At 41.7% G+C, this 26,430-nt stretch overlaps 1 protein-coding gene across 2 annotated transcripts in view; it reads right to left on the reverse strand.

Annotated features, from left to right (window-relative positions):
* The window catches only part of atp8a1 (ATPase phospholipid transporting 8A1), a 107,801-nt gene that overhangs the window by 5,951 nt on the left and 75,420 nt on the right, over positions 1-26,430 (reverse strand). For both annotated transcript variants that reach the window (XM_079670298.1, XM_079670297.1), the window contains 9 exons: positions 21,275-21,349; positions 19,836-19,958; positions 14,298-14,376; positions 13,053-13,114; positions 12,731-12,787; positions 12,023-12,130; positions 3,037-3,125; positions 2,606-2,698; positions 755-846 (listed from right to left, as the gene is read on the reverse strand). In XM_079670298.1, the coding sequence (XP_079526424.1) occupies positions 755-846; positions 2,606-2,698; positions 3,037-3,125; positions 12,023-12,130; positions 12,731-12,787; positions 13,053-13,114; positions 14,298-14,376; positions 19,836-19,958; positions 21,275-21,349 (778 nt within the window). The remainder of the gene's footprint in view (positions 1-754; positions 847-2,605; positions 2,699-3,036; positions 3,126-12,022; positions 12,131-12,730; positions 12,788-13,052; positions 13,115-14,297; positions 14,377-19,835; positions 19,959-21,274; positions 21,350-26,430) is intronic.

The raw sequence follows: 26,430 nt of genomic DNA on the forward strand, positions 1-26,430 counted from the left end.
GTCTGTTAATAAATAATAATTAAACCCCAGCTGAATAATGACCAGTAAATAATACCAACATTAAAAAAACAGCTGCTGTAATTTGCCAGAGGCTACAATGAGTTTTATTATGAGGAAGGAGTGAACATATCTTATTACCACCCTCCAACTGTTACATTAATCCTGCATGTCTGAATGTGGCTTTAAGATACATTAGTGTTACATGTTGCCTTATCCTAAACAACTACCAAGAAAGTCAAACAAACATGTATGTCTAAAGAATTAAATACAAGTAACAAAACTGTGGTTGAAATCAAGCAAAATAAAAAAAAACAAGATTCTTCAGTGCCAACTTTTCAGCTGAGAAAAAGTATTGAGATTTTTGAAACCTTCCAAATTGTTTGTTTTCATCTCTCAAACTTGCCATTAAAATAAATCAGCTAACAGTTTATTTAAGCAGTGTGTGTACAAAGCAGTTTGCACACACAGTCCTGACGTGTGTTACCTGCATCTGGTTAACGCAGAGTATTCATATAGAGAGGAGGGATGAGCAGAGTCTTACTACCACCACAACACAAAGGCTTTAGAGATATAGTATCCATCAGAGGAAGAGTAATGAGGCTCGATCCGTTTCCCTGACGAGGGAACAGATCTTGAAGCAGATAACTAACGTGGATGAACTGTGTATTTATGGTAAGAGTTAACTTCACCTCCATGCTCGTTTAGTAAGAAGAAAGAGACAAAGAAAAAGAAAGAGAAATGTTGTGTAACTCACGGAGCAGGTTCTGCTGCATGGAGTCGGACCGGTACAAACTGACGGTGCTCTTCTTGAAAACGTTCTTCAGGAGCTGGGCCCTCTCCGTCAAACTACACACACACACACACACACACACACACACACACACACAGAGAAATGGGCAGTGTTAGCAGCATGCTGAGCACCACAGGCAGATTTAATGAGCCATACGTCCAGCCTGTCCAGCACCTCCAGAGTGGATGGACCTGCCAACCGCTCTACCTGCTGGTACACTCGCCATGTGAGGCCGAAACAACTCTTCAGAACAAAGCGTGTGTGTAGGTGATATATTGGAATCAGCACGTTGGCCAGAAGGCATTCAAGTAACACCAATAAATTGTGTATATGAGTCCACATCAGTTTATGTGCAAAATGTGCAAAATCATCCATGTTTCTGTGGGTTTGTAGCGCCACATGTCTGTTTCTGTAAATGTGTGTGTGTGTGTGTGTGTGTGTGTGTGTGTGTGTGTGTGTGTGTGTGTGTGTGTGTGTGTGTGTGTGTGTGTGTGTGTGTGTGTGTGTGTGTGTGTGTGTGCGTGCGCGCCTGCTGGGTCTGGGACAGTGGCCAGACTCGGATCACTTTCAGCGAGCAGGAGATCTCACACTGATCTGCTCCATGCTGATTCCTGCTGCAGGCATCGGGCCCCAGAGAGCAAAGCAGACCCGGTTCAACTAATCGTTTAAAAAAAATATATATATGGCTTTAATATAAGAGCTCTAAAATGATACATTCACTATTTGGAAGACAAAAACCCGGGGATATCTTCTCGTCTGTCATGATTACTGACATTACAGTCAAACTGCTGCAATTTAGCAGCAATTTGAAGATGTATCTTTTCACAGAGGAATATCGTTGGCAGCGGAGCTCTGAGTATTTTGAGTAATCAGGGAGGTTACTATTCTTCCTCCAAGTTATTCTTGAGAACTTGCCAAAGATGCTTCATATTTTTTGGACTTAAATAATAATGGACAGGGCATCGACTCTGTAGCTGTGTGATGATTTTCACAGTGAGAGAGTTTACTTTGTAGCTCTCCCATTTCATGTCTCCACTATGACGGCATTGTGGGAAATGTTGTTAATCTGTGTTTATGGCAATATACAGTATGCATTCTTTGCATCAATATTATACAGTATATAAGGGGAGGCGTGTGGTGCAGTGGGCTGTGCGTTGGTGTTCGGATCAGGGGGTCACAGGTTCAAACCCCACTGCAGTCAGCATGTCGTTGTGTCCCTGAGACACTTCACCCCTAAGTGCTCCTGTGGGGATTGTCCACAGTGCTGAGTATGTAAGTTGCTTTGGATAAAAGCGTCTAACAAGTAACATGTGATGTAATGTATATTCATTTGTCATCTATTTATTGACATTACGTTTCTTTAGGTAATATCATCCAAAACAAAATATATATCAATAATAAAAAATATGTTTTTGTTTATAACTCCTCGTTGTGTAGTATGGTGTTTCTGTTTTGCCTATTATGTTCTTGAGAATGTTCCTTGTTCTCATGTCTCTATTGGAAAAGACATCTTAATCTCAATGAGACTGTCCGATAAAATAAATATAATTTTAAATACATTTACAAAAGAATATATTGTGAAAGTCCTACTTGAACGTATTTCTTTCCAATATATATATTTAAAACAGGAAATAAGGATGACAAACTCATAATTCAGAGAATAAATGACTTTTTATTTTCTACCTTCATGTTGCTGTAATTGTCTTCTACGCTTTATCAAACAGAAATCGTTTTTCGTCCGCATACAGACATAACATTATATCAATAAATCTAAAACCCTGGAACAAAGTGTGGTATCGTGATGTGTAACTGTACCTCTTTCCATGCACCACAGCTCCAGGGTCTTTGGACAAAGCTTCAAGCTCCTGCACCTCGTCCACCAGGGTCTTGAAACACACCTTCTTTACCCTGTTTATTAAACAATAGTGGAGTCAAATTCATTAATTTGACAGACAGTTCAACAGGATCAAACCTACATAGACTGACCCCACTGACTGATTCAAAAAGCTTTCAGAGCATCAGGGAATACAACTCTTAGATTTGAAAATGGCTCCTGACATCTTAAATCTTCTGTGCGCTGATTTCAACCAGACACAGACATTTCCCATGGAGCATTTAGAGACGCTAGACTTCCAACATTTAAAAGCGGGATTTTTTAAAAGGGGAGATAGGAGAGATTCTGGAGGAATTTCCGGTAAAGGATGTGTATTGGAGTGATGAGCGAGGAGAGCGCGGAGAACACTCACACTTTGTAGGCCACGTCAAAGACCAGCGAGGTGATTGGGATGAAGACCAGGCCCGTCCAGAAGACCCCCGAACTGAACATCATCTCCGCCTGACACACACACACACACACACACACACACACACACACACACACACACACACACACACACACACACACACACACACACACACACACACACACACACACACACACACACACACACACACACACACACACACACACACACACACACACACACACACACACACACACACACACACACACACACACACACACACACACACACACACAATGCAGAGTTCAACACCTGATCAGATGACATGAAGAGCCCTTTAGAAGAAGACCCACCTGATAGAGGACAGCTGTTACTGCCCTCTGTAGTGCCACATCATTTAAAACATACATGACAAAGGCAGCCCAAAACAAACAGTAATGTTGTGGAAATAAGGAGGAGATGGGCCTAAATATCTTGCTCATGGTGGGTTAAGCCCCCTTGACTAAATGATAGCATGTTTGTGTATGGACCTCCTCCTCACTGCTCCAGGGCAGAGGAAGTACCTGTGAAGTTTTTCCACACTGGTGTCTCGTTCACAGGAAAACAGATCAACTGTTTGTTGTGTTAAGAGCTGCTGTCAGTAACAACAGGAGACTCAGGGCTGGGATCTGAGCTGCTTTTAATGATACTTTTAATACAAAAGCCATCCACTGTATGTATGAACTGTAATGATATAAGTTTTAAAGGGGCAGGTTATTTTTATAATGTTTGTAGAGAATATCCACCGGAAGCCCAAAACGCATCATATCTGAAAACCATTAGCTAGTTGGCGAAGTATTTTGTGGTTGCTTTAAAATAAATACAAAAGCTCCATAGAGGAAAATCAAATGATAGGTAATTGCGATTGTGATGAAAATCAATTCTCAATGGTAGCTTTTCTAAAAAACTAAATGTATAACTAATTTGGAACTTATTTGCTACAGTATAACGTGACTCTTTAAATAAGGCTTGTTAAATTATGAACATGACCCCTGTTTCTTTGTTGACTACAGACTAATTGTTTGTCAATCAACAGAAAAGTAACCTGCAACTATTTAAAAAACCAAGTAAGTAATTTGGTATAATTGCATTGTGTTAATTAGCACATTTTTAGCATTTTAACACATTCACCTAAGATGGGGAACACCGTAAACATAATGTGTGTTTAACATCAACATAATTAGCATAGTAGCATGCTAATGTTAGCATTTAGGATCATTATGCATGCGTTGGCTCGACAGAGTCATGTTTCCTTTTTTTTTTACATTTTATAGACCAAACTAATATTTATTAGAATAACTAACAGTTTAATCAATAATACAAAATGTTGTTTGTTGCAGGCTTAAGTAATTTTAAGTGGAAATAGTAGATACAAATATGGAAAGTGGATTTTTTTGATAAAAAAGTGTCAACAATCTTCTTATTTGTTGACCTAACGTTCACACAAAACTCCTCTGAGTAATAAACAATGAGCTTATGTTTTTCTTTTTAAATCAGTATGGAAGAAATTTTCACATTAAGCTCGTGAGCAAAATAAATCTGCTGTGATCCTCACTGAGACAAATGTTTCTTGCTGGAAGGAAAACACATTCAGATGAGATTTATAACAAGTCAGGCATTTTAAGAAACTGCTTCTTCTTCGCACTCCTTCATTTGTAGGAGGAATATGCTTCATTAGTAGCAGCCAGTGGCCTGTGATGATTTAAATTAAAAATCACAAAGCGCTGTCTGTGTCAGGCGGTTGTTTTGGGTGCAGAGCGGAGGGGAGACAGCTGATCGTCTTGCTGGGGTGAAACGATGTTTGCTTTGGCTCGCTGCATTGAAACTATCTGTCATTAAATGTCGAAGTGCAAAACTCGCAAACTCCTGCTCCTTGCATTGTAATGTGCCACTTGTTTAAACTGCTGGGGCCCCTCGACAGTGTCCTTCCTGTAATGTGACACAGGCAGGGCCCTTAGGATGCACACACACATTCACACACACAAACCGATCAGTGTCAAAACTATCAAAGCCCCAGGTTTGCTCAAATTAGCTAATCTGTTTGCCATTACCTGCAAATTGACTTTGATGTCTGACAAAACACTGGGGGAAGAGGAAACCCCAAATGAAAGGAAATCAAAAAGTATTTTTTTCCCTACAGTTTGAGATGGGACTCTGATGAATAGAGCCTCTCTGTCTCGCCCCGGAGGCCGAAAATGAATGAGATGAGGGGAAAATTGCATCGAAGCACGGGATATTTTCATGTCAATTTCTGAAATTACGCAGCCGTGGAAACATTTACTGTTTTCTTTTTGTCGTGAGGCAGTTTAATTATTTTCGTTTTCATCTAATGTATCATGCATTTTAATGGGAGCGTTTAACTTGTCTTGAGAGTCTTTTGAAAATAAACCATGGATGTATACTGAGCATAGTAAATCAAAGTCAACAGAGCTTGAAAAATAAACCTTCTCAGTCTTTAACAAATTAAATCTATAAACCATATTCATATCCCTGTGCATACCTCTGGGCCCAAAACGATGTATACTGTATACAGGACTGATACTTTAAACCTCAAGTTTATCACACAATTACATTTGGTACAATAACTTATTATAACTTAACTGTAAAATAGAAATACATTAACATAAGTAACAGCTTTGAAAGAAAAACTAGACCTAAAAAAGCTGAATAATTCATAGTTAGTACCTCTATTTGACGTCAATGTTTAAATATACAAACAAATCTATCCAATTACAATCAACACATGTTTGTCTCCAGGCATCTGGGCGGGCTCCAGGACTACGAGCAGGGCCAAAACTGTTGGTGGATGCGAGCAATGCTTCATACCAGGGGCCCCCTGGGAGCGGCACGGGGTGAGAGGGGTCCGAGGAGCGGGGCTGTATTTTTAGGACAAACTAATAAACTTGTCTGGCTGGACAGACAGTAGTGTCCGCTGGCATGGAGGGGTGTGTTTTCACAGGCCACTGACCCCCCCGTGGCCACACACACACAGAGAGAGACAGACGGACTAGCGGACAGAAAGAATCATATGTGCTTATGTACACACACAAAATGACTTATAAACTGATGTTAGATGTTTCTTAGGGTCTCTACTCCTTTCAAAATGGTGGACTTGGTGGTCAAGAGGTTAGAGGTCAGATTATTGGTGGCCTATTGGTTAAAAAAAGAATAGCATTCAAGTCTCTTTACCCATTATTCCTGTCTATTTCTACTATCCAACTACCGCATTTAAAAAAGGTGAAGCAATGAAGATATGCCTCTAAATCTGCGTCTCTAGAGACCCTGCCCTCGGCCTGGGTTTTTATATTTCACTGTGATTGGGAGCTTTCTGGTCGTCAGCCTCTATAAAGACGCTGTGACCAAGTTCAAGATCATAAAACCGCATCCAAAAAGGAAGCTACTTACTTGGCGGACACAAAGCATTTTCAGTGCTTTGTCTGCCAAAATAAAAAAAGGCCAAGAATGCTGTAGCCTCCTCTAGGATGTGGTCTTATTAAAACAATCCACAACTAGCAAATGCTGCTCATGGTACCTTTTATAAAAAATAAAAAAAAAAGAGAGAGAGAGGTGAATATCTAACCTTTCAACTCCTGGATAAATCTGGTGGGACATTGACCAAGCAACTTAGTCCCTAACTGCTGAAGGGAAGCTGCTCAGTGGCCAACACTAGACTGTAAGTATACTGTGGGAAGACCTAAGGTACGAAGGAAGAACATAGATTGAATTGATAGAATTTAATTGAATGATCCTCCTTTCGAAGTATGTGGAAGGATACGAAGACCATACCAAATGTTTATTGTTTTTCCTTTTCCACTAACACATGATCAAGGGAAGCTCACACATGTGGTGGTCATGTTTAAGAAAGCCTGTAGACTCAGCAGTTTAAATGATGTTCCTGCCTGCCATTGTAAATGTAAAGGTAATTCACCCCATCTTTAGTATGCTCTGGTTTCAGCCAGTTCGACTTAAGAAAAAAGTACTTTATAACACTTACGCAGCTGTATTCCTTTGACGCTAATATTCAAACATTCGCTTCCTGAATGCACAGAGCTTCTTTGTACAAACTTTTTTATTAGGTCAACTGAGAGTCTCCGCTGAATCCTGTCTCAGACTTGACTTTGGTCTGCATCTAGTCATGTTGATTATCCACTTGGCTGAATTTAGCTGGCTCAACCCAGACAACACTGTTAACGCTGGTCTCAAGAAGAGGAGGGAAATTGGAGGTGAAACCAAACATTTAGCTAAATAGGGCTGCAATCCTTGGACTTTTCTGTGAATACTAAGCTTCTTTTTGATCAATAGCAAACACAGCACAGTCTAGCCACACCAGATGACTGAGGCCGAAAGAAACAAGCATGCTCAGTAAAAGAAAAGAGCATTAAAAGCAGAAATGCGTAAGAAAGCAAATAAAAGGGCAAAAAAGTAGCTTTGCTTGGACAAGGCAAATCCACAAATTCCCCAAATGTCATCGGCAGAGACAAATCAGCCAATAACCACCCCTGAAGAGGTCAATGCGTAAAACAAGCAAGGACTTTCTCAGCGGGGTCTTTCAACCACTCCATGCTCTCTGTGTGTCGCCTAACAAAGACAGCAAGACGTCCACTATGAAAACAGAGAAAAAAAGGTTTTACCTACATACCTCTAACTCGACAGCCACAACTACACACATGTGATTTACAGTATTTGTACAGCAGATTAAAACAGTTTTTCTCACTTATAGTGTACACCATGTCCAGTTATTACACCCACCATGTGTTCTTTTGTTTATCAATCATGATCCAGGGGAGGCTGAACAGTTCTGGGTACAAGAGTTTACAAAAATCCTCCCATAGGACCCGCTCATGGGTCTGAAAGAAGGACCAATAGGATTCCACAAGTACCACGGAGGGACTAAGTCAACAGCAGTGATGAACAGGGGTCAGTAAATCCATCACTGGGTCTTTCACAAGTTTACAAATCTGGAACTTTTTGTTCTCTCCGAAGAGGAGTAGTGCTGCCTGCTGAAGGTCAACAATTTCAGAATTCATATCAATTTCTTTAGATCATTCATTTGAAAGACTACATGAAGAGAAAAGTATCCGTCACTAAAAGGGTGTTTGATGTTTTAGGAAATATTGGCAGCACATGAATTCATCATTTGTTATCTAACCCATCCCTTTAAATGTGCACGGCATTCAACTATAATAAAACCTGTTGACAACTAAAGATGTCTTTAGTGAAGCACTTTGATGGATTACTTGTCTTTAGCTGAGTTTCAAGTTTCTCTTTAAGACGGTTCCAAACCAGTAACTGCCTGGAGGGTAATAAAACACAAAAAAACAATGGACCAAAACTTGCAAAATACTGCCATGATACTTTATGGAGTGCAACCAGAGCGGTGAAAGGATACGAGACATAAATCAGACTTACATGTGTGGCTTCTTGACAAGAATTACAGAACCTGAGGACTTTATAATTTGGCCACCGACCCCCTACAAGCAGCACATCATGTTACATGCTGCACATTATAATAAATTACGTCTGTGTTCACTATAATTAATTTAACAAATTGACCAAACCAAGCAATTGAAACCTAGATGGATGAAGCTCCAAAATGGTGTCAAGTTTTCAATTATAATTCTCTCACCTCTGTCATTCCTGACTCTGGATAGAAAGACACATCCAGCCAGAAAATAGACTTTCAACCCAGTGGCAGACGGATAAGTGAAGATACATGAGATTTTTGTTGAAACGAGGCACATTGTGATGGATTCCTGTGCTTGTTTCACTAAGCTTTTTAAACTCAACTAAAGCTAAACGAAATAAATCAGAGTATAAACCATTCTTTCAAAATGCCTGTAAACTAATAATTTGATCTGTTTCTCTAGAAATGTTTTCATTCCTGCTCTTAATCTCATCAATTCCCCACAGGCTGACATAGATAGCCCCGAGTGTATTCCTGGCACGCTTCACATCAACAAACTTCTTGATAAAAGATTGTTTTATCGGAGAAAGGGTTTCTTATCACCGAGAGGTAACTGTAGAAGAATCTGATGCACACTTTCAGAGTGTAAAAAGCATGACCAAGAACTTGAGTTTGATTGAAAGCTGCTCCAAACTCACAGCAAAAATTGGAAAAGGGCAAAATGTGTATGTGAGAAGCAAAGCGAGAGAGGGATAAACTGTACGGCAGGCAGCTGTGTTGATAGAAGAGGCAATTCAGCAGACAGCAGGTCAGTATGACAACGTCTACAAGAGACATCTCCTGAGGTGAAGCTAAGCCGCTTAGCGTGGCAGATTACACGGTTAGAGCAGAATAATCTCACATTTCCTTTTGATAAATGTGTCAGACTTTTACGAGGTGCAAGCGGGATGAGCCAGTTCTGGGAGTACCTGTGAAAAGAACAGTGTGATTATTTTTGTGGAGAGATCCTGCACCTGTCCTGTCAATCGTCCAAAGAATATTTAGCCTGACATTGATGAATGCATTCACATGAAGCTCCGCAGTGCTTAACGTCTCTTGTTAAAGGCGCCGATCTGGGTAGTGAGTGAGAGCAGAAACAAGAGGAGAAAGGAGTTCTGGAGTCTGTCATGTTGTTGGCCCCTCGGGCGGTTTTTCGATTGGCAGTGGGGGAGAAGATGAGCATGAAGAGAACAAAGAGGAAAAAGCTGATGCAAAAAATAGATAGAAGGACTAAGAGCACACAAATATTTGAAGATTCAAGTACACATCCAGGAGGCCGTAGTGAAGTATGTGAGGCTGCATCAGGGTTCAGAGTTATCCTGCTCTTCAGAGGCCACAAGGTCTCTGATGCCTTCTCAGGTTTCGGAGAGATGTGTCCGTGTTTGATGATGTACTGGCATCCCTGAGTTGGGGCAGGGGCGTAGGGTTACCAACTGCCCACAGGACACCATTACTGTCTTCAGTCAAGTGCTGCAGGACATGGATGAAAGCACCAGGCTTCCCAAACAGGGGGTAGAGTGAAGCTAATGTACCCACCGCCCCCCGTGTGTGTGTGTGTGTGTGTGTGTGTGTGTGTGTGTGTGTGTGTGTGTGTGTGTGTGTGTGTGTGTGTGTGTGTGTGTGTGTGTGTGTGTGTGTGTGTGTGTCAATGTCTGTTCATGTATAGTAAGTTCTGTCATTTAAGTGCCCAGCCGTCATTGACTTAAAATGCTGGAAATGTATACAATTAGACATACAGCAACACCTGCATTGTAAACACAGAATTTTGTATTCCGTTACCTCTTCTGTCCCAAATCGGCACTGACAGCTCTTTAAAAGGATTCAAACAGCAAGTTTGATAAGAAGTTTAAGACATTTACCTAAGTGTGGACTTCAAATGAATAGTTTGAAATCATAGGAAAAACTAACTTGCATGAATAGTGGCTGAATAGTAAATATGAGACAACAGTCAGCAGCTGGTTAGCTTATCTCAAAGCCTGGACACAGCTAGTCAGGCTGTGTGCAAAAGTAACAGACCTGCACATTTAAAGCTCATTAATAAACATATTATACTGTAGCAGGCAGATTATGTTACCACAGCCTGTTTCCACTCTTTATTCAATGCTCAAGGAACCATCTACTAGCCGTCTACTTGTTTTGAAGAGGCATATAAAAGACTCATATTAACTTCTGAACTCTGTGGATGAGCATATTTTCCAAGATGTTGAACTTCTGAACTTAAATCTGAGTGTTTCTATAGCCAATAGAAATGTACCTGATCATCACTGCGCACATGTTTTTTTGTAAAATTCTGTCTGCATAAGGCTGTACATTGTTGTGGTTTATCATGTCTAATTTAGGTCTTTACATAAACACCTATTTGCATAGTGAATACTGCACTGTTATTTAGTTAGACCTTACTAATCCATGAGTTTTTCAAGCAAGATATCCCAGAAAAATATCTCTCTAGTGAGCTGCCGTTAGGCATATTCCCAACTAGGTTTCAAATCCTTTTACAATTATCTCTGACATTTGGAGTATCTCATCTAATAGGAGCAGTCGTAGCCAGAAATGGTGAAACGTACTGAACTCCCGAAAGCCCTAACCCTGCAATGAACTGTTACCATCTACACATTCACTGAATCCCCAAATGCCAGAAGCATTATCTCAAACAGGACACACACACAAACAGAATCCCTGATGGACGGATATTTTTCTTCCTCGGCATGCTGTATGGTGCCAGCCTTTTTCTTTGAGCAGCCTCCTGCTGTGTTCTTGTTCCCTAATGAAAAGATGCCTCACTCTGCTCCCCAGAATGCACTGGGAAACGTCACCTGTGGTTAATAGGCTCTCATTAACCACCTGTGGAGACCCAGAGAGACAGTAGTCCCATTCACATGTAAACAACAACTCAAACAAGTAAACAGTGTAAAGGAGGCTTTTTTTGTTGATCTTTTATTAACATTTCATTAGTTTTTAAGTGCATCTTAAACTCAAATTGTGATCCTGGTGATTGCTGGGAAGATTTTTAAGACATCAGCGTGTGTGTATACCAAATCCTCTATTTGCTTAGCTTCCAGACTGCTTCACTGTTTCAATGTCACCTGCGGATACTCAGAGCCGAGGGAGAGCAGAGTAATGCAAACACTGGGCTAATTGGCCCAATTAAGTCATTATGCAACACAAGCCAGAGGTCTGACAGTTAACACCCATCTGGCTCTCCTTACAAAGACCTGTGTCAAGTTTAACTCAGAAATGTTCCCACCAGCATGTGTCTGCAGCAGAAAATGAAATATGAGGCGCTGCAGGTCAGTCAGTGATAGACGATCATATCAGCAGTTTCTTCAGCACCAGAGGAAGTTGTTGCTGTGAGACAGAGTGTGTGTGTGTGTGTGTGTGTGTGTGTGTGTGTGTGTGTGTGTGTGTGTGTGTGTGTGTGTGTGTGTGTGTGTGTGTGTGTGTGTGTGTGTGTGTGTGTGTGTGTGTGTGTGTGGGTGTGTGTTGATGTGTAAGCATGTGGGTGCTTACCTCTCCTGACATGTCGGGAGCCAGAGGGATGAGGGGCCACAGGGAGGAGTAGATAGTGAAAAACACCACCCACAGGCCGATGCTTCCCCAGATGGCGATGTGACTGAACTGTGGGCGGAGAGTCAGAGGACAGTAAGGAAACAGAAATGATTTAAACTGAGTTAATTTACAGCAGATTTGAGCTGTATTCAAATGTTTATTCAAAATGATATGCTTTACAATGAGTGGCTTTTAGCAACTTGGAGAAGTTTTGACTAGACTGCAATCTTTTTTATTATTTTCTCAGTATCCCTTCACAATTTGCACATATTACATTCACACTCTACTTTGTTACATTTCAATAAATACAAAATAACTACAACTACTTTGCACAATTGTATAATGACTAAAATATCCTATTTTTATATATTGGCAGTATAAGTTTGGTCTTTTAAAGTGTATTCTAACTGAATTCTTTATATTTGATATTGTGTATTCTATAGATATATAACGTTTTACTCTTGATAAGTATATATTTACAGTGTATTATTGAGCCATGTAACTCATGTGCAGATCAGATCTAAGCATATGTCTCAGAGTTTACAGTTACAGGCTCAGTGGGAAATGCAAGGATGTAAAAACATCACAAGTATCAGCGGTCATATAAAGTGAAGGAACTGGAAAGAGTGGGCAGACGTTTAGAGAGAAAGGATAGAGCCATCAGCCTACCATGGTCCAGGACGAGGTCTCGAGGCCGGCTTTAAGACAAACTGTGATGACCACAAACTGTAAAGACACAAATCACACTGACATTACACCAAGTCCCTCTGCAATACTAAAACCAGTCATGGTAAGTGCATCACACATGTTAGAATGTACATTAAATACATATTTGTTATTCTGTGGAGTAAAAGAATTGGCCGACAAAGTAAAAGGCAGAAGAAAAGGCGGTTACATTGATGCTGATTCACACAAATGGGATGACACTTGGCTCGGAGACTAAACCGTTTAACACAGAAACAGCGCCTGTCAAGAAGATTGGTGCACTTACTGTGTAAACCATGTTGCCTAAGAGGAGATAGTCTGGAGTTCTTCCGTTGCCAAACACAGTATCTGTGAAGAAAATCAACAACAGAAGCTTTTAGGGTCAAAGCTGTCTCTTTTCAGCTCTTGGGTTTCATGCAGAGTTCCATTAGGTGATCCAAAGAGTAAACAGCCAGGCATGTAGGTTATTACTTTAGTACATCTCAGTGTGAACTCTGGTGTAAAATGCCCCATTAGAGACTTGGATTTAAGGCGGACACGGGAGTGTGAAGTTAAAACCGCAGGCAAATGCTGCTTCCATTACCGCCCTTTGAGAGAGGCTGGAATGTCAATTCTGTCTTTCCAACTAGAAGGAAGGAGTGTATCCGTGAAAATCCATCAGTAAGACTGAGAAGCTAAATTGGTGTGCATTAATCTTGGTCAGAAATAAATGTCCTGGCTAATACGTTGCTGAAATATAAAGAACATGACTGTTTTTCTGACAAAATGAATATTTATCCTGCAATTAAATCTGGTTCCAACCTAAACAGGAACAAATCTCTTAAACAGGGGTTAGAGGAATTTCCGAAATTAATAAAATGAAGATTACCTACACATTAAAATAGCTTCAAACTGCCCACGTGGGTTGAGGCTAAAACTAAAACATCAGCAGTGTACGACGGCCAGTAAAGAAAGAAAGAGAGGCTCCCGTTCCCTTTACTTCCGGCTGGTCACATGTCTTGTGTGCGCTGAGGCTTTGCTGACAGCCTGTCAGTCAGAGTGAAGGAGCTTGGCGCCTTTGTTTGGAGAGCAGGCACAGGCTTGTGTGGTCCTGCGGCCGGCCAAGACTTACCGGCTCAAAGATCCCTATTCTCTCTGCACTCGCACCCTGAAACCTGCATCTTAATGTGCACAAACATGCGCAATTGACCTTAAACAGATAAATAAAGTTATCAAGAATTCATTTGACTATCATCGTGCAAAACGACGGATAGCTATTTGGATAAAACACCTGACAATCGATTGACAGTTTGAAAAAATAAATAAGTGCAAATAACTGAGTCCAAAAGCATTTCATCAGCTCGTTTGTGTGTATACATGAATACATGCCTGTTAGTGTGTGTAGCTCTTGCCGGAGCACACAGATGTTTGTAATTCATGAGCGGGCAGTTGAAGAGAGAACTAATTAAGACAAAGTATGTGTGTTTGACTATCCTCCCTCTCCATCCAGAGTCCACCGAGGGCCTTGGCGGAGTCTCTGGGAGCTACTTACCATGCTGGAAGGCTTTAAGGGGGATCCAGAAGAGGATGACGGAGTGGAAGAGGCCGTTCAGACAATGGGCCCAGAAGACCTGCAAAAAAAAGAGGGGAGAAGGATGGAGGCGAAGGAGGCAGAGGGGAGGAAGGGAGGGGTGGGGGGTTGGAGGCGGTAGGAGTTTCAAAGAAGAGAGAGGGAGACAGAGAGAAAAAAGCATGAGAAAAGGGTGTGGGGAGCTCCAGCCTTCCAAGTGACCCCTGACCCGGGCCCTTTGTGGCAGCCCAGCGCTAGGCTAAGTGGCGGTTTTGTCGGGGCCTCCTCACTGAATGGCCACCCCGCTGACAGACACGTTGTATATCCTCTGTGTGTGTTATGGGGGAGAGAGAGGCCGCTGAGTGTGTGTACGAGTAATGAAAGGCAATAGGACAATGTCAGTGTGCAGGTTTGAACTTATTTTTTCCACAGAATCAAAGAAAAAACGCAGCGAGCATAAGAAACTGCAAAATACACGTCCTGTCCTCACCTCGACGATAAGAACGTTATGCAACTTTGATATATGTGCTGCTAGTGTGAGGGTTTCCTCTCATTACATTTCATAAGGCTTTGGCTCTTTCATGTAAGGATTTTAACTGGTGTAGAAATAAATGACAGGAGTGTTTAAACAAGCAGAAATCAGTCTAGAAACACACACAGCGAGACTGACAGGCCTGACAGAGATTAAACTGTTTTCATGGTAATTATTAAGGGCCTGGAAAATCGTAGTGTGGACCACAGTCTGCGTGTGTGTCTGTGTGTGCAAGCATGCAGACTTTGGATGAGTCAATACTCCCACTCCAAAACCACCTTGTTTCAAATGTACTTTATGCAACACCAGAGCCAAACAAAACACAAATGGGCGATGTAGCATGAAACAGCCGTGAAATCTATTCTGCCAAAAACGGCTCCACATTTATGCCCCATTTTCCTCCCTGTGCTGACCCAGACGACGCTGTTGCCCCTGAGAGATGAGAATTCGTCAAACCCAGAGAGTGAATGGATAAAGGAGGACAAATAAAAACTGAAAAAACATTACATTTTAATCTCTGGCCTCTTTTTAATCATCGGTTCTTGGCAGACAAGTTAAAGGCTCGCTTTCTTATAAACACTCTTTTCAACAACTTCAGCAAATCTGTCAGTAAAACATAAAACACAGCTTATTTGAGACACGTAAGAAAGACACACTGAGAGTCAACATTTCTTGGGATTTTTGCAGGTTTGAGTCATTTTAAAATAACTAATAGAACGGCTTTGGACTTTGGGGTGATTCCAAAATGGTGAAACAAGAGAAGAAAGGAAGGAGAGGGTACAGTGAAGGAGAAGTCTTCTTCCAAACTGTGAGTCTTTGTAATACACCTTGGCCTCTGTGACTCAACCTACTCACCTTTGCTTTCGACCAAACAAAGTCCCATAGCAGCCAACCCCCCCCCCCCCCTTCGTCCTCCCAACTCCCCCCCAGGATTACCTCACCCTCCCACTATGTACACAGAACCCACTGAGTGAAGAGTGGCCTAAACCCACCCCCACCACTTTATCTCAATTGTGGATTAAATGATCACTAATGTTACAATCACGTTTATGCCCATTAGCCTACTGTTGACAGGCTCTGCTCTCTCTCGCCCTCCTCCTCCTCAACTATCCCATCCCCAAACACTGCAGGGACGCAAACAAAGTCGTTTCCTTTCCTCAATAATGAATGCTAATGAAATCAATAAATGTTCATAATCATTTGTCACAGCGGGATCCTCCCTTTCACCCTGCTCTCTTTCTTTTTGTGCATCCCAGCAAGTTACCAGGGGTCCCCTCCGAATGAATGCGCAGTCTGTCCTGTAGATATTCCGACCTTTGTGGAAGTACTAATTGCGGCAAAAAAGCTGGTAATTAATATCGAACCAAATATTTTCAGTGCTGCCCACTCCTTCCTTTTTCTTTTAGAGCCAGTTCAGTAATGGCACTTTTCCACTGCAGGGCCTCGCACGGCTTAGTACGGTATAGTTAGGCCTTGGTAGGCCAGGCTCACTTTATGCTGCGTTTCCATTACGGCCCGTCTACACAGCAGCGTTAAAAAAATCTTCCAACGCTTATGCCCATTGACTTTGAATGGGGTGACGTCACTTTGCCTCGCTTTTTGCCGAACTGCATTGTGGGGAAGCAAAGCGAAGATTTCCAGGATTTCCAGGACTTTCAGGATTCAAAAGTTGAGCAATGTTCAACTTTTGAAGCTGAGGTGGAAGCCTCAGCCAATCAAATCCCGTTTATGCAAATCTGACAGTACAAGCGCTAGCCAATCAAACCGCATGCAAGCTGGGAGAGCCAGACCGCAGTTATTTCCTCATATTCCAAACGAGAAATTACAGTAGCAAATCACCCGGTTCTTTACGACCAGTAACTATTTATCGGGATACAAACCGGGGGAACCAGGCATTGAGGGAGGTGGCAGAGACAGTGGGTGAAACTGGTAGGTTTTCGCCTGTTTTGGGAGTTTATATATATATATATATATTGCTCGCATAAAATCCCCTGGGTTTTTTGCTTTGTTTGCCGGGGGCGGGAGATTCATGTGATTGGTTGTTGGTCGCAAAAAATCCCCAAGCTTTCAGACACGCCCACCTCCAAGATTTTCATGATTTTTTTAACACTGCTGTGTGGACGGGCCGTTACAGTTTAGTAGCTGGGGCAGTAACTATAGTAACGCAGTGTAGGTGGAGCCGTGACGTCATCTTCAATGCAAACCACAAAACCAACATCAGCTGTTAGCACTCAGAGCTCACAGCTCCTCATATCTGTTCAGAAACTAGAAAAAAGTTAAAGTACAAACCACAGACTGTCTGTGTCATGGCAAATACAGTCGCTGGTATATTTATGTCTGTAGGCCGTTGTTGTGAGTGTGGACAGTCGGAGCATATACAACGTTAGCTTAGCCGATCTCCATTCAGGTTTTTCGCCTGCCGTCTGTCTGCAGACTTGTCAAAGCATTAATTCATGGTTTTTACTAACCAGTATCAGTATGTTGTTACTTCGGCATCATTTTGAAACGTGTATTACATTTAAATCACGGTAAAATATGTTCATTTTGTTGTGGTTGTAGCCCCCTTGCCAGCGATTCTCTCTGACCATTCAACAGTCGAGAGTGTTTACGTCACCAGTTTAGCATATGTAGCCCGGTTGTTGGCCCGGTAAGAACCTCGATTTTGGAGGAAAAAAGCCCTGAGCCGGAACTACCCCTAGTGGAAAAGCACAACAAAACGTGCGAGGCCCAGCAGTGGAAAAGCGCCATAAGAAGGGAGCTCAGAGGAAGAAATAAAAGTGTAAAACAGAGGGAAGAATGCAGTATAAGAGGTGATAATTGCTAGTAAACTGCTGAAATGACTACAACCACATCAAGAGGGGGTCAGGGTTTATTGGAGTGACTCAAGTGTCAGGTATATGTAATTAAAAGTGAATGGGTGGCATAGTTAAAGACACGCCTTGAGTTTTTAACACCCTCAGTCACTCCCTTCTCCCACCTCAACACAAGCAGCTTTAATTCACAAAGACAGTATCTGTTGTGTACAAAAGAGCCAGGCGTGCAGAAAGACAGGCTTCGAGGGGCCAAATTCCTGCTGGATTTTCTCGCCTCGCCTCGGGCCAGCTGCAAGGAAAATATCTCGGGAAAAGAGTGGACAAGCCAGCAAAAACAACCTGCTGACCTGGCCGAGTCATCATTTATGGGACTTGGAAAATGTGTCTCAAAGTAAATTGAGGTTCATTTGCTTCAGACACATTTTTCAGACCCTTATTTGGCACTGAGAAGTAATGAAGTCTTCAACAATATTAATGAAGGGAAAATCAATCCTACTTTAGAATTTAACTAAAAAAGGGGACGATTTAATGAGCCGTTGTGAGGACAAATGTCTGTCTGTTTAACTTATACATGAAGATAATGTATCCACAGAAAAACCATAGCTCTTATTTTGTGTAAAGTGTGTCCTTTTTGACACCAAAGGACCTCCATTTGGTCATCTTTCTCTAATTATGAAACACAATCCGGGCCATAACTAAGAGTGGATTTGATTACATTTACTCAACTAATTACCTTGATTGTGTTCATTTGTCATAAGTGAGTTAAAATCTGAAACGTTTTTTTTGTTGTAATTCCACTAATTTCCCACAGCCGGGGGCCCGATAGCTCACCAGGTGCCCCTTGTTCAAAGGCTACTTACAGCAGGGACCTGAGCTCCAACCCAACTTGTGGGCCTTTCCTGCATTTTGATGCCCCTCGCCTCCTTTTTTGTCTCTACGGCTGTTCTATAGTAAAAAAAAAAAAAGCCCAATAAAGACTTTCAGTCCAGGGTGGTGTGTTTAAATTGCTTCTGTGTTTATAAAAAAAAATGACTGAAATGTTTTTGTTGTTAATAAACTAAGCTATTAATCAGTATATCATTGCCGCTGTTTACATTGGGGTCAGGAAACATTCAAATTATTTCTTTTTTTGGATGAATATGAAGGATTTGGCTTTTCGGCAGGTTGAAATGGGTTAGCTGTCTCCTTTTTTAAACTGGTTTGATTAGAAAAACTGTCATTTTTTAAGCAATTAAGTTGTCACTGCTCATTAAACTGAAGATGGAAACACAATTCACACATTCAGTGTGGTCCGACATGGGTTAAACTCAATCTGACAGCCTTGCTCTGAGAACAAAAAACGGCCTTACTTAAACAAATTGCATAATTTTCCGCGACAAACGCTGTCACACAATGACAGCACACTCTCTCTATTCCCTCCTTCCTTCGATTATTTCTGCTGCATCCCCCAACTCATCTGACCTTCCCTGCTTCTGAACGCCATGGCCAATCCGTATTTAATCCACCTCCATGCTGTGCTAACCAGGTCACCACGCCTGTGGGTCCAGGGCGAAAGAGGAGACATCTTTATTACCAGGGGGGGGAAAGCTAACGGACAGCCCCAGCTACCAGACAGAATAGGTCAAGCCAGGCCAAACCAGGGTCCGACTGGAGACCCACTGACTACAGCTGCCAGGTCACTGGGACCGGAGACGCGTCCTCAAAACAACACGACACAAACCTCTTCTGTCATTCATTTGATCTTAATTGGTCGTAAGAGCTCGCACATTTGACCTTCTCATTTGTGTGGCAGAGCACAAAATGAATTCTCAGTTTTAGAATATTGTTATATGATATAGTATTATATTTAATATGAAAATGGAGTGTTTGGTTACACTAGATGAGCTGAGTAAGATTACCAAAATGGCTGGTAATGTTACTCGCAGACTAAAAGCACCAAAGCACGTTAGCAGAAATACAAAATATTAACTGAATACAAGTTCCTTACAAGTGAAGGAACAATGCCAATATTGCACTAGATTTGTAGAAATGTTAGAACTCCATATCAAGTAATGATATTACTTTATCTAAATGGAGCAGGTATAAATATAACAAAATACTGCAACAAAAGGACAACAGCTATAATAATATTTTAAATCTGGTTGTGCACAAATAAAGTTGATAAACAAGTGTTACCTTGGTATTAAAGCCCATTGCATTCTGGGAGGTTTTGTAGAGTTCTGGGTATTTCAGCATGTTTTCTTTCCTGCAGGAACGCTCAAATATTCCCAGAGTGAGAGGAGGCAAAGCAGTGAAGATCTGTCAAAGAAAAGCACACACATGAGGAAACATTAGTGGTAAAAAGTACAAGGTATTAAAAGAAACATATCTTTGTAACCAATAGCTTAAATCACTTTGCAATTTCACCTGTCTTCATAGCTGCCACCCTCTCCATCTGTTACATTTATAGGAGAATTTGCTTCAATTTGTTCTCCACATTCCACATTCTTTATTTTAAATCATTGGAGACCATTGACCTTATAACCTTTAAGGGTTTCTTATTTCGGTTTGTCATGCTTCACGTCTTTTCATATGCAAAACCCAATGAACATCTGTGATACCCTTGACTTAGAAGCAGGTATTTAGGCTTGGCTAAAGTGTAATTTCTTAGTGGTGTTGTAATGTTGTTCTGTATTGCAGCTGCTGAGAGAGGAGTGATGGTATTGTGTAGCTGGGTGCTCAGTGGGTCAGTTGGTGTGAGTTCCCTGAAGCCCCATCTGGAGTGGGAGTCTACAGGCCTCAGTCTGCAGGACCAGCGGGTCACAGGACATGCTCCACTGGCATCCTTTCTTATTCAGAGCCAGGCGCAGGAAGATCTCCATTGAGAGGCGGATTCAGCCCACTGCCTCCGACAGACTCCCACTGAGGCGGAGGAATTCCCTCAGTTTTGGATAAAGTAACCCTCTTCCCACCCCCCAAATACAGTACTGGATCTAAGCTGATGGTTTATTATGAAATGAATGTGAGAGTCAAAGCTGTGGAAATATCCTTCTCACTTGACAGTTTGTCCCTCCCATAAATTACTTCCATTTGAGACCGATCAGGAATGTGATGCAATTTCACTTCACACGTCTCTGATTTTTTGTTTGTTGATTGAATCGAGTTGATTTTAATAAACAGTTTAAAGTTACATATCAACTCCTTATGGAATTAACGGCATGGTATTACATTTTAGACTTGCAGATGCACATGTTTGAGTTCTACTTAATTCATGTCAGATATGAAATATGAGTTCATTAGGAGTGGTCCTATTATAAAGCCCTGTGGGACGCCCTTCATCAGCAGCCCACTCTTTCCTATTCTTTTTATCATTCAAACGTAGCTGGCCTTACTAACGACACACTTTAGAGCAAGCAAATCTGTTGTTCTTTCGTATTCAGTACATAGTTCAGGGCACAGAGGGAATATGGTCTTGACAACAGGTCATAAATAATGGGAAACGTATTAAAGATGTTGATGACAAAGTCACGTAATAAAGGGATCAGTTTAAGGTTCACAACCACAAATCTGTGTTTTTCCAGAGAGCTTTGGGTTAAAAAAGGACCCATTAGAGAGTTAATTTTATTAGCACTTACCACATTGTATAAGCCGATGCACCAGCGTTCAAATAGGATCTGGCCTGAGAAGCCATTGACAAATGCAAACCAGATCTAAGGGAGACAAAATCACATGAAGAAGCAATAAGAACAGATGAACCAATGGTGGAGAAACAGATTCATATAATGACAGCTCTAAAATAGATTTTATATCAAACACTTAATATTTTTCATTAAAACACAAAGACAAGTACGATGGTTTATCTCCCCTTCCCATTAGTGTGATATTAATCGGTGAGGCACTTAGTCATGAATTCAATACTGCAGTCTCCACAAGATGCTGTAAACAACACATCTCTGTAGTATTTTGAATTTCAGTAGACACTATGCTTTCCATTATTGATAGTGATGGTGAGACCAGCTCATTTTAAATACAGACAATCGGCTTTTTCATTAAATTTCATGTCAATAAAAAAAAAACAGAAAAATGGAAATTATCCTAAATCAAATGTGGGTTTGTTTGAAGTGCTGACCTGTGATCAACGTGCCATTAGTTTAAGTTAGCCAGGTTTCAAATTCAGATAAAGCAGAGTGGGGCCAGAATAGAGCAAATAAGAAAAAGAATGAGAGTGGGAAAGCCTAGACCTCCAGATGCCACCTTCATGATACAAACTGCCTACTGGATTAACTACAGACATATATCAAGCCCACTATTTTCCTCCTTGATCTACCTGAAGACAAGTGGGTGACAGACGAGGTTAGTTATAGGAGCAGAGTCTGGGCTGTAGGACTCTGAAGGATGGATACTGTGATATATTGTGTCAGGAGAGTGAGACAGAAGTAATGTAAACCATATGTTGGGTGGAGACGAGTCTTATCACATTGCCTGATTAGTTATACTTATCTGAACAAAACAATGCCTCTTAGATCAGGACACAAGCCAGGTATTGTAAATAAACTATATTTAAAGCAAGTAGAGAAGTTAGGATACAGTATCTAGTCTATAAAAATGGTAATTTGTTTTTAAATGCATTTGTCTGACACATTCTGCACTACTGGTATGCTGACAGTTAATCAAAGTTTGACACTTCGCGGTCCAGAACCAGCATATTACTCACGCCAGATCGGTCAAGGAAACATCAGGGGTGCTGTGTTTTTGCCATGGCCAAGCAAGCATTTCCTCGCTTCATTTAACTTCATTATGAAGGCATGAACTGCTACAAATTCTCAAATTGGGACAAAGCCTATGTGAGGGCCCCACCCGCCCGCTGCCACTCTCTACATGACCAATACCAATCTGCAACTGGCCCTTCCTATTTAATCGAGTAAGCATATGCATGAAAACAAATGTCTGTCCCGCTCCCTCCCCCCCACCCACCCTTCATTCCCTTGGTGAGGTTTGGGGGGGGTGGGTGTCTATAGACGAGGTCTGTGTTTGCCCCCAGACCCTGCCCTTCATCTCCCCTCTCTGCCACACCCACCCCTCACAGATCCAAGCCTGCTCTCCATCAGGTGCACTCTACCATGATGTTGTTTCTTTTATGTGAGGGGTCCTGTTTTTAAATTCACGTGGGATTTTCACCCAAAACTGGGACCATGTGGCTCTGTTAACATGAGAATCACAGGATGTACAGTACATCTGTTGGCAGTGCAAGAATAGTTTTTAGGTGTTTTGGGATCTTGGCTTGCAGAAAATACATTCAGATGCCGTTGCTATGGGTAATGTTAAGATGAAGCCCCAGCCATGAGGCAGGTTCAACCATTAGCGTGGCTCAAGCAACGGTAACGAGAAGCTAGCGAGTAGGTCAAACTGCTGAATTAATTACAGCTTTGCCCAATGAGGAGCTCTGGGCTGATATATTGTTGTGCTAAGTTAAAAAAGGCTCCTATTCATTGCATGTGGTAACTGCCTCTGTGTGAGTGTTTTGGCCTGGTCCTTGGGGTCCCAATAGCTCCTGTCTCTTTCTCCCTCTCCCTCTCCCATCTCTTGAGGGACAGATGCATTGATTTGCTCATTAGGGGAAGTACCAGGCAGGATTTTCTTCCCCTTTTCTTCTCCTCATTGAGTGCCACTCAGCGAAGGGGTGTGGCTGGCCTCTCTCCCCGATTGAACATCATGAAAACAGCAATGGAGGGAAGCGGGATTCAGAAAAGGGGGATTGGGCCGCGGCTTGCCGATAAGAAGACTTCGTGCATATTCATAAGCGAATCAAAAATCACTGATTCCATGAGCTGCTTCACAGCTCTGCGGGCTTGTCTAAAAGTGGCAATGGGTTGGAGGGTGGGGGGAGCGTGACATTTGTCCTTCACAATGTGAGCCCAGATACTCTTAAGCTTGGTACAGAGAATTGCAAATGGAATTCATACACAAAGCAAGCAAAGAATGTCAAGCGATATAAAGAGGGAGCTGATAAATATGCTGGAAATATGTGGAGCTACAAACACAAGCTGTCTCACAATGCCAGACACGGCCTCTGTGGCTTTATTCAGTGTGCAATGGTCGGCAAGCTCAGCAACTCTGAGCCGCACTGAATGAGCTTTCATGTAATTGCCTCATAAATGCCACTTGTCCATCAGCCCCCTCTGTCGCACCCTGGCAATGTGTCAATCAAACATGAGTGGCCAGCTGGATCGGTCATTTGAATAAAGTTGCTATGGCTTCTTCTGGAGAGGTCTCTTAGCTTAAATGTGACTGAAATTCATTATTTTTTAAATTCTGTTCTTACGTTAATTGCGTAATATGTAAAAAAAGAAAAAGGGTTATGAATTCGGCTTGAAGCTCTGGGACACATCGTTTAAAAAGAGTAAAGATAACGATGTTTTGCAATTAGTGATATAAGTCAATCTTTCAAGCGTGATCATGGTTAAAAGTATTCTCTAACTGATAAGGAAAAAGGAACACAAACCATAATCAACAGCATGGGGAAATCCAAAAGAAACACTGAGGCAGTTCAAGCTGTCAGTCACTCATAGTCACCTTACATTGTGACTCACTATTAAACCTCAGAGACAGAATAGACCCTGAATGATCATACAACTATTCTAAGAGTCTCAGACTTAGTTCCCGTCTTCAACAATAGCCGTGGAATCTTTCACCCTCCTACTCCATGTCTCCTAAAAAGAACCAAAGACCCAGTGGAAGGAGAGGGAGACGAAAAGAGGCTTAAACACAGAGTCTCCCAGTCCTGGTATTCAAATTGTAACACACACTGTACCAGACAATGGTGCTGCGAACAAAAAAAGTTAAAATTCCCGTCGACATCGTTCCTTTTCTACTTGCAGGGTAGCCTGGGAGTCGACGAGAAAAACATGGAAGCACACAAGTAAACCTATTAGTGCAACAAATGCAGCTTTATACCCGTACCCCAAGGTTGCTGGTGTGTTAGATGTCAGGGTCTTACAAAACAGGGACGTTTGAAATATTGAAGCAGCCTTAAAGTGGAGAAATGTCCTATTATCTACTTCAATCCCCTGAAGGAGCGCAGAGCATGGGGGAAGGGGGGTTATGTTTTCAGAGAGCAACAAAAGCTGTGCTAGAAAGAGGCTCGCCCTGCAGACAGAACTATTGATGTTAAGTTTAAATTGTAGGGAAACACCTGCTTTGAAAAGAGTATTGTGATGTTTTTCAAAGAGAAGCTGTATTTGGAAAAACTAAAAATCATAGAATAAGTATTGTAAAATATTTGAATGTTTTATAAAGGTTGTGGACATTTTGACTAGAAAACTGGAAAGCAGTCTTGAATTTATTCAATATAAACATAAGATGTTGTGCCACCTTTTAACGTGGTTAAAAACAGGGCCAAACATTTATGAATTCGACATTGGTGCACAGATGAAATGTCTTAAGTAATGTTTTTGCTGACAGAAAATTAAATTAGCTGCAAATCTAATTTTATTTTGGATCTGAAAATGTAACCTTATCTGGAAAAGGGTAGCATGATCAAACAGTTGCAGTTCCCATAACTGCAGTTATAACCTGAAAGAGAGCGACTGCCCTGTTTTACTTCAGGTCACAATAAGCCAGACATGCTGGAATGTAAAGAATAGTCTACTGATTCTCCATGGCTTATAAGTTAGAGTGAGACCAGAGGTCAAATGTTACAGAGAGAGGATGAACAAAAGAGAATTTTAAAGTGCTCATATTTCCAAGACAGGTTATTTGGTGCTGATGTGTTAAAGGTCCCATGTCATGCTTTTCTGGTTAGTACCCGTCCCCTTGTGTTTTATGTAGCTTTTTATGCATGTAAATTATATTGCAGAGTCACAAACCCTCAAAGTACACCCTGTAGCGAGTAAAACTCTAGCACAGAAAATACCTATATGCTGCCCAGAATGCCTTGTTGGAGATTTCTCTTTTTCCATTGTTTACTTCTTGGGTATAGTGACGTATTTCGGGTATAGTGACGTATTTTGGGTATAGTGACGTATTTTGGGTATAGTGACATTACGTCCGCGGAGCCGTTACGTTTGGACCAATCCGCGGACTTCCTCACACACACAAACAAACTCGGGGGGACGTTGTGAGGCTCGCTGCTGCGAGGAGCGGGACACACACTGGTGTGGGGTCGGCGAGACAGCGAGACACTGCAGAACTCAGCCTGGGCACACACACAAACTCCCAGCCAGGCTGCGGGTGTGTGTGTATTTCGCGCTGGGTTTCGCTGTGTCTCGCAGACGGCCACTGGGCTCACAGGGAGGGGGGGGAAGGAGCTCCAGCAATCCGTTTAGGACAGAGAGTGAATACACATACTATACAGAGATGCTGTATGAGAAACTTGTATGAGTTTGGAAAATTGCACAATATAAATGTATTCTAGTAGACCTCAACAATGGAATTATGATCAGTAGAAATGGCCATGACATGGGACCTTTAAAACCATAAGGGAAAAGAAGGGTCAGGGAGCACTTATGAATTGTGCTCATTTCAGTGTGTAAATCCACTGCTTTATATGGCTACCGGGGCCCCCCAAGTACATAAGAAGAGAGTGTGTGTGTGTGTGTGTGTGTGTGTGTGTGTGTGTGTGTGTGTGTGTGTGTGTGTGTGTGTGTGTGTGTGTGTGTGTGTGTGTGTGCGTGTGTGTGTGTGTGCGTGGAGGGGGGGTTATTTCTTAAAATTAGCAATTATTTTTCATTTTCTCTATAATCTGTTCCTAATTTCTTACCCCATTTGTTTTTGTTTGTATTGTGTTCAGTTT

The sequence above is a fragment of the Notothenia rossii genome (genome assembly GCF_949606895.1).
Source record: "Notothenia rossii genome assembly, chromosome: 3".
NCBI lineage: Eukaryota > Metazoa > Chordata > Actinopteri > Perciformes > Nototheniidae > Notothenia > Notothenia rossii.